The sequence below is a fragment of the Meleagris gallopavo genome, chromosome 5 (genome assembly GCF_000146605.3).
Source record: "Meleagris gallopavo isolate NT-WF06-2002-E0010 breed Aviagen turkey brand Nicholas breeding stock chromosome 5, Turkey_5.1, whole genome shotgun sequence".
Taxonomy (NCBI): domain Eukaryota; kingdom Metazoa; phylum Chordata; class Aves; order Galliformes; family Phasianidae; genus Meleagris; species Meleagris gallopavo.
The window spans coordinates 23,047,240-23,056,038 of NC_015015.2; the positions used below are offsets into that span (position 1 = coordinate 23,047,240).

At 44.7% G+C, this 8,799-nt stretch overlaps 2 protein-coding genes across 2 annotated transcripts; one reads left to right on the plus strand and one right to left on the minus strand.

Moving 5' to 3' along the window:
- The first annotated feature begins 1,413 nt into the window (after positions 1 to 1,413).
- On the plus strand, positions 1,414 to 6,890 carry KBTBD4 (kelch repeat and BTB domain containing 4). The gene is made up of 3 exons (XM_010711382.2): positions 1,414 to 2,053; positions 4,581 to 4,687; positions 5,246 to 6,890. The coding sequence occupies exons 1-3, from the start codon at positions 1,462 to 1,464 to the stop codon at positions 6,104 to 6,106; spliced, it is 1,560 nt and encodes a 519-aa protein (XP_010709684.1). The 5' UTR covers positions 1,414 to 1,461; the 3' UTR covers positions 6,107 to 6,890.
- A 130-nt stretch (positions 6,891 to 7,020) lies between these two features.
- PTPMT1 (protein tyrosine phosphatase mitochondrial 1) lies at positions 7,021 to 8,799 on the minus strand (the record flags this gene model as incomplete). Its single annotated transcript, XM_010711434.2, has 3 exons — positions 7,021 to 7,247; positions 8,338 to 8,529; positions 8,722 to 8,799. Coding segments are annotated over 3 exons (411 nt in total), but the record flags the coding sequence as incomplete, so codon positions are not given.

An 8,799-nucleotide genomic window follows, 5' to 3' on the forward strand; every position in this document is an offset into this window, starting at 1 on the left:
GGGAAAGTGGGGGGGCTCGGGTGCGGAGTGCCGCAGCGCCGTGCTCACCGCCCGGAGGCCGTGCTGTGCGCTCTCTTCCCAAAGATCGGCCTTCCCGTTTGTTTTCTGAAGCGTTATGTCTGCTGTAAAACCCACGTCCTTCCTCGTGGTCTGTAGCCGTTGCTGACGCTTCCCCGTGACGCGGCCCAGCCCTCGGGAGCCGCTTGGGCTGCGCGCAGCCGCTCGTGGCGTGGGTTTTGGGGCTGCGGCTGTTGGGTGCCTGACTGGGAGCGCTGCGGGACGGGCTTCTACCTGCTAGAGATGGGAACTTGGGGCTGAGGGGTTCTGGTCGTTTCCTCGACCTCGCACAGCGTAGTGGATGGTGCATTCAGTCCGACGAGAATGCCGTAGAAAAAGAGGTCGTATTTAAGATGGACTGTTCGAGGTGGGGGGACCTGTCCAGCTGTGAGGTGGAGGAACGGCCTCTAGTGAACAAAGCTTGAGTGAGGAATTAGGAGCTGTCCTGCACCAGCAAAACTGCTGCAGGAACATGCGTGTTTGAAGGCATGGGAAAGTAATCATTAATCTCCTGGAGAGAAGTCATGTATTTGAGAAATCATGTATTGGAAGTCATGTTCAGTATTAATCAGTTCAGTTTTGCTTTCAGTCACCATAGTTGGATAGCTGAGGTGTAGAACCAGAGGGAATGCAAACAGGCCTCTGTTTGTTCTTAATGCTGCCAGGAGCTGTGTTAAAGAAAAGCCTCTTTCCTACAGCAGTCCTTAGCTGGGTCTGAAGCTTCTTCAACCCAGAACGCTGCCAGTTATCTCCGTTGCCTACTCAGCAGTATTGCAGACTGAGTTCTCCTTGTCACTTGGGAAACGATGTCTAAAAGCATCTAGCAAGTTATTTTGCATGCTGAAAATCTGTGGCCACACAATGTGGCCATCAGTTACCTCATGTAGTTAGCTTGAAGGACTAGTGGTTGTGTCTGGCAGACTTTTTGGTAAAAACAAAAATCACATTACTTGGTGCATTGCAAAAATTCATCCCATTGTTTTTGGATGCTAATTAACTCTGCTCTTTGCAGTACGAACCCCTTTCTCTCCCACCTAGCACAGCTGCAGTAGTGTCACTTTCTCTGGCTTTGCAAGTATTTCTTTGCGTCAGTGAAATGAGTTGTGGAAAGATATGCAAATCTTCTGATTCTCCTGGGATGCTGTGCTCACTAGAAGTTTGGTATATATTACAATTTTAATCATGCCAACTTCTAATTTGTTTCAGTTGTTTTAGTTTCTGAAACTCCAGCAGAAGCTTCTGGCTGTGCTATTTATGTTCAGTCTCTGAAATATGCTGGCTGCTTACCAACACGCTTAGTTTTCCCTGTATCCTGAAGGATTGCATAATCTTGTTAGTGGAGGGAGAAAGCCTTATAATCATTGTGATTTTATAGATTGCTGGAGGTCTGATCTGTGTGGCACCATGGACTCGTCAGAAGAGACTGGAGGCTCCTCTGCTGAAGAGAACTACTTTGTTAACTACACCTTCACTGATCGCTCGCACTCGGGCCGCGTGGCCCAGGGGATTATGAAATTATGTTTGGAGGATGAGCTCTTTGCTGACGTTACAATATCAGTGGAAGGCAAAGAATTCCAGCTGCACCGTTTGGTCCTCTCAGCTCAGAGCTGCTTTTTTCGTTCCATGTTCACTTCTAACCTGAAGGAGGCTCACAACCGGGTGATAGAGCTGCAGGACGTTAGTGAGAGTGTCTTTCAGCTCCTTGTGGACTATATTTACCATGGGACTGTGAAGCTGAGGGCCGAGGAGTTGCAGGAAACCTATGAAGTGGCAGATATGTACCAGCTGACTGCCCTTTTTGAAGAATGTTCCCGTTTTCTGGCCCGTACGGTGCAGGTCAGGAACTGTCTGCAGGTGATGTGGCTGGCAGACCAGCACAGTGACATGGAGCTCTACACGGCTGCCAAACACTGTGCAAAGTCACATTTGTCTCAGCTGCAAGACACGGAAGAGTTCCTGCACCTACCTCTTCGCCTACTGACAGACATCCTTACAGGTAAGGAGTTCTGGAGGCCAGCCATGACCTGCATCTGGGAAGAGACTTTGAGTCTGAGAGTCTAGCAGGGATAAAACAGATGGAAAGATGCAAGCTTTCATAATCACTGTCTATTCAGAGGCTTAGCTAAGCAATGCAAAACAGCCTGGATAATTTAATCAGAAAAAAAATTCACCATAAACTGTCAGTGGAAATGAATGATCTATGCTATAAAAAAGAGACGTAGAGAATGCTGCTAATTCTCAGCAGTTTCTGAGTCAACAGATTGAAAGTATTCCAGGTTTTTAAACATCACTTAGTAACTTTCAACATCATTTATTTTTGTTTGCATTAAAAATAAAACCAATAAGCCTTACAAAATAAACATCTTATGAGCATGTTTTTTTTTTTTAATTCTTTGTCATTTAACATTGCAGTGCAACAAGTCAACATTTGTAAGGCTTGAGCACACAGACCGTGTTTCTAGACTCTGTTAGTGTTACTAACAATTTTATGTAATTACTAGAGTATTAAGGCTAGACACTCAGCTGACTGACACAGAGGCATTGTAACATCTTAGGTATTGCAGTAATTACCTGTAATGTAAATGTAATGGATGCAGTGACTTAGTGTTGGGAAGGATGTGTCAGCACATTAACAACTTTTTTCATTCGACAGCAGTCCTTAAAGATTCTCTGCTGCCCTCACAGGTACAGGCAGTACATTAAAGCTTTTTCTTGATGCTTCAGTCACAATTCCACTTTTGTACAGTTACATATCACTGTTAGAGGAAGCAAGAACAGAAAAGAAGCTCATGCATTCAAATGTGCTGGGCTTGGGTCCTCAGAGATTATCTCTTTCTTGCTTTATTTAGAAAATAACTCTGTAAACAAGTAAAATAATATACTTTGTGTGTCAATGGTTTGTGTGCTGATATAACAATATACCTACCACGATTGGCTTCTTTGGAATAGTAACAAATCTGTCTGGTAAGACTTAAAGTATCCTCTAAAGTTGAGTCTTTACAGATGTTGCAATGCAGTATTGCAATATTTAATTTGCAATTAAAGGAATTCAGAGTCAGAAACCTGTTCAGAATATGTACTGAGAGTTCAAAAACGATGATAAAACTAGGGTAATTTTGGTAACTATCCCTACCTACAGTTTTAAACTAAGTTGTGACTTCATTAAAAACAAAATACTAAAATTATGAAATAAAGCTATAGAGGTCAGTTACCCTCTAACCCTTCCTTATAATGATTTCACCTAGTAATCATAGTTCAAAGGACTATGACCTTTAGTGTTTGTGGTCCTGAAGTAAAATAATTGCTTAAGAATTTTTTTCCATGTCATTTATTTTCATATATAGATTCATGTCACTCAGTTTTTATGGTTAAACTTAGCTCATGAAAATGGATTAAGAACTGAAATACACTCTCACTGCTGATAGGGAAGAACTTTTGCAATTGCTGCTTCTTTGTTTAGTCAGTGTACAATTAAATAGAAGTTATTACTAGCAAGGATTAAAATAAATGTCATTAGATAGTAAGTTGTTAAGCTTACCTTTTATTGTGCCCCATGATCAGTTTTAAAATCCAAGTTTTTTTCATTTAACCACTACATCCAACGGATAGCTTACAGAAATGCTTTTTACTGTTGAATAGTCAAAATACCTGTTTTTCTTCCTCTCTTTTCCTCAATCCTTTCAGTGGGAAGAAAAAGAGTTAGTTGGAATTTGTAGGATGCCTTCAGCATGGCTGAATTCAGAGTTTGTTGTGAGAGCAAATTACAAAGTGAGAGGAGCCTTTAAAAGGGAAGCCTCTTGATGAACACAGACTTAATTGTGAGTGTTAGAGCAGCTAGCTGACTTTCAGACTACAAGGAGATACTTTCTAAGTAATATATTGATGGTGATGATGCAGTAGTCTGTGGCATAACAAACTTTTAGTTAAGCCTGGAAACTGGTAGAAATCTGATGCAGTCTGTTACGGTAAGTGTCACTCTGCTAAAGAAAGCTGTAGCAGCTCACAGGGGATTTCCAAATGTTAACAGGATAGCAATGACAGAGACATTCTCTGAACGCCGTCAGAGCTGACCCTCAAGTCTGAACAATTCCTGCAAATGACCTTTGCTTGATGAGTTTCTAGGACCAGTCAGTGATTCAAGAAATGCAAATGCTGAGAATTTTAAATAAGAGAATTTTTATGCTTAAATGCTTCATTAAGATAATGTTTTTCATAGTCACAAGACAACGTAGGGCCTCTTCCCTGCTCTCTTCCTCTTAGACATAAGTTCTTCTCCAAATTTATCTAAAATGCTTTAGATTTGCCAGCTCTATCTCCTGATGCTTAAACAAGGAAACTTCATGTAGTTGCCAGTCTGCCATTACTGATCATGCCTGCCAAAATGTATAAACCTCCGTATTTTTTCTTTTCCTTTCTCTAGGAGGTAGGGCTTTTTGTGGGAGGGGGTGAAGGAGTTGTGGGAAAAGATGTTCCTCGGTACCTATGTCTAGATACCATAAATTCCTTTCTGCCCCAAACCACAGATGGCGTTCCATGTTCTCAGAATCCAACGGCTGCCATAGAAACCTGGATCAACTTCAACAAGGAGGAGCGTGCAGGCTTTTCAGAGACTCTGCGATCAAGTCTGAAGGTATAAAAAGACCTTTTTCAGGCTGATGTTTAGTAGTTCTGCACTTCCCAAGGCAGGGTATATTCTGCCCACAGGTGTCATTGAAAGTTACAAATCACAAATGCCATTGAAATTCGCTGTGTTTGCATGAGGAATACTTTCACTGTTATAAATAGCAACCCCACTGACTTTTTTTTTTTTTTTTAATTTTAAGCTGAGGTAGCTTTCACTGGTGGTTAGAGCATTTCCACAAATAACTCCTTTTAGCAGATGCTCAGTTGTTTGAAAGACCATTGAGAAATTTTAGTTTGGCATTCTCTTTGTAATAGTTACTCCATCAGCGATGTGACCATCCCTCCATTCAACTGCAGCCACAAAGATTCCAGTGAAGTCTGTGGATAACTTTGCTATGTCAGATATGAGTGCAAGCTCTAGGGTAGCGTGGCTTGGCAAGCAGAGTGCATGCCTCAGGCTCATAGGTGGGTTCCGAAATTCTGATAAAAATCAGTCTTAGGCATCACTGATGTTCGTGTAAGCAGGCCTAGTCCTACTGAGACTGACAAATTCCTCGTTTCTTAGGTGATTGGAGAAAATGTTCACATCTACCTGATTGGAAAGGAGTCATCACGAACACATTCACTCGCTGTCTCTCTGCATTGTGCTGATGATGACTCCATCAGTGTGAGTGGCCAGAACAGCCTGTGTCACCAGATCACAGCAGCCTGCAAGCATGGTAGTGACCTATACGTTGTTGGTGGCTCCATTCCACGCCGCATGTGGAAATGCAACAATGCAACTATAGACTGGGAATGGTGTGCCCCTCTGCCCCGTGACCGGCTCCAGCACACTCTTGTCTCCGTGCCAAGCAAGGATGCAATATACTCCCTGGGGGGCAAAACTCTGCAAGACACTCTCTCTAATGCTGTCATATATTACAGAGTACGAGACAATGTCTGGACAGAGACCAGCCAGTTGGAGGTGGCTGTCTCTGGGGCTGCAGGTGTAAATCTTAATGGTGTCATTTACCTGCTGGGCGGGGAGGAAAATGACTTGGACTTCTTCACCAAGCCGTCTCGGCTTATTCAGTGCTATGATACCAACACAGAGAAATGCCATGTGAAGCCATATGTACTGCCTTTTGCAGGGCGCATGCATGCTGCTGTACACAAGGATGTGGTGTTCATTGTAGCTGAGGGGGATTCGCTGCTTTGCTATAATCCCTTACTGGATAGCTTCACCCGGCTGTGCCTGCCAGATGCCTGGAGCTCAGTACCATCCCTCTGGAAGATTGCCAGCTGCAATGGCAGCATCTACGTTTTTCGAGATCGCTATAAAAAGGGTGATGCAAATACTTTTAAACTTAACCCAGCCACTTCTGTTGTAACAGTCACAAGTGGCATCAAAGTGCTGCTCACTAACCTGCAGTTTGTCCTGGCCTAATGGGGAAGAACAGGCCTGTTAATAGGACAGGCAGTGATGGTGTTCTGCTGCGCAGCTCAGAGGTACTCACTACCCTCAGCACCAGTCCCAATTACTACAAGCTCACAACATCCAGTAAAGAGCCCATCTGCACAGAGGAAGTACAGGCCTGGTCTTTTAGATAGCACTATTAAAGCTGAACTGACGCATCTTAGATTTCAGATGGACTAAATGCTATTACTGTGATCCCCTTGATGATAAGCTGCTTGTGTTTGAGGCCCAAACCACAGCAAGTGGCTTTTTTAGCTTGGAACCCATCCACAAATCCTATAGCATATGGAGGACATCCTCCTTGGCACAGACGGTAAGTTTTAACTGCCTGGGAGACTACGTGTTACTGCCATTGTCAGTCACAGAGTTAGATTTGCACTGTCTGTCCTCCAGGGATGCCCCCACTTAAACGTTCCTGTGTCGCTACTGCAGGAGAGGCTGGCAGAAATATTTACAGCAGACAGATTCCAGAGCTGACCCCAAGTAGGTTGCGTTATTCAGCACTTCTAGAGGAGTGGTAACAAAATGGGAGTTTGCTTATTGCTGTGTCATCACCAACCATAAAGAAGGAGATTGTTCTTATGAGCATTGGCTTCCTTTACTGTACAGGAAATCTCCACCTGTAACCATAACATACTATTGGTAAAAGATGGAATTAAGACCACTTCCTCCTACCCCTCTCTGTTGGCACTGTAACTCCTTGGGTAAGAATCTGAATAAAGTCTCTGCTGAGACAAAGTTTTCTTTTCTTGGCTGCAAGTATTACAAAGCCTTCCATGGATTGTGATTCAGCCCAGCACTCGTGTGTGGGTGAGAATGATAGCACTCCAAGAAAAAAGTGGTCATAAGGAGAAAAAGTTATAATGAAACAGCCCAAACTCTCCTTTACCATAATTTATGTAAAAATTTCTTTATTGAGGGTCAAGAAGTACAGTACTTAAAAGAGCTGAAACTGAGATTTTGGTAGTTCTCACTGACACTCTGCAGTTGTCCCAGCAGTAACATCCTTGTGAAAACTCTCCAGGACCTGGACTTGTTTACGCCGAATAAGGATGTGGGGACGGATCTTGGCAATAGCCTCTATTGCTTCCTGAGGGCTCCAGTGATGCAGCTGAAAAGGCAGAAACCCTGGAAGTGAAAATTCATTCCATCCTTGCACCATTTAAGGGAGCCCCCTCTGGATGTTACAGGCAATGTTAGCACTGGTTAAAGAACTGGCATCTTTATCCCTTCTGTTTACTTAAACTTCCTCAGAAGGGCCTGAATCTCAGTGCACTTTCATGAAATGAGTTCTTCAGTTAAGGAGGGATGGATAGTTGCTGCCTAGGACCTTCACTGTCCATCTCACTCAATTCCTGCATGTTGTGTATAGTTTCATATCCCAGTCCCACCAGACCAGAAAGAAAGGGCAGTGTTTTATTAAAACATTACTATTACCCTGGTACTTAAAGAGTTAGTGCATCACTACAGAAAGACTTTCCAAGGAGCATTCAGCAGCACCATCAGTAGGATCCATACGTGGGATTTTGTTTTCAGTGCCAACCCAGTTAGCTCTGCAGAGAACTCAGAAAGCCAGTGCTGCTTCCCTTGATCCTGAGTTGTATTTACCAAGAAGCGTAGAAAGGCTCAACCAAGGAAAAGGTCTGAACAACAAAAACACACGATTATCTGCTCAGTGAACCTAGAATCAATTAAGAATCTCAGAATCTCTCAAAACCTGCTCAGAACTTGGTATATTGATGACTCAGCGGTCCAAACAGCTTCTTGAAGTCTGACTACTTTGCCAGAGCCACTACAGATAGCATCATATTACACGTTTCAGAGCTCTGGCACGACAGCAGTTTCTCTTTCCAGTAAAATCAGGCCATCTTTGCCAGTGCTAATAACTTGTGCCATAAGTGCAGGCAAGCTAGGGATACAAAGATAAATGAGATCATCAAAGAAAGCTTAGACCGCTGCTCAGAAAATCTAAGCGTACTTGTTCGTTTACCCTACATTTGCCTGGTTCTACAAAGCAGACAATAGCGCAAGTCTGGGGCTTTGCTATATACCTCTCTTGAAATGGGTGTCTATTTTAAACTCTAAAATCACGGAATACGAATGCAGCAGTGCTTGCTCAGGTGTTTCTCGAGCAAACGAGGGTAGCAGCTTGCACACTTGTCTATGAAAACAAACCCCGTTCAGCAGAGAGCTCTCCTTACTCGGATCAAATAGGCCGCCACCACGGTGGCGCTGCGGGAGCGCCCCGCCTTGCAGTGCACGTAGACGCTGTTACCGCGCTCGCGGTGCTTCAGGATGAACTCGACGCCCTGGTGCAGGTTTTCCAAGGTGGGGACTCCGGTCAGATCCACGGTGCCGAGGCGCAGCTGCTCTACTCCCAGCGCCTCCCACTCCTGCAACAAGCGGCACGTTCACCCGCTCGAACTCCGGTTCGCGCCCTCGAGAAAGAACACCCGGAGCCTACCGAGGTACCGACAGGGAGACGCGGCGGTGCCGTGACCGCGGCGAGGCGAGGGGTCCCCCCGCCCGCCGTCCCGTTCCCATCCACCGCTCCCTGGTCCGCCACGAGGCCGAGCGGAGCCCACCTGCGCGGAGCAGCAGAGGAAGCGGGTCTCGTACTCCTCGTTCAGGGTGAGGACGGCGCGCACGTTCTCCTCGGCCAC

Bases quoted from the DNA above. Each gene is read 5' to 3' on its own strand.
- KBTBD4 (XM_010711382.2), top strand. From the start codon at position 1,462: ATGGACTCGTCAGAAGAGACTGGAGGCTCCTCTGCTGAAGAGAACTAC. The intron at 2,054-4,580 runs GTAAGGAGTTCT...CCCAAACCACAG, and splicing joins ACTGACAGACATCCTTACAG to ATGGCGTTCCATGTTCTCAG. The intron at 4,688-5,245 runs GTATAAAAAGAC...CTCGTTTCTTAG, and splicing joins CTCTGCGATCAAGTCTGAAG to GTGATTGGAGAAAATGTTCA.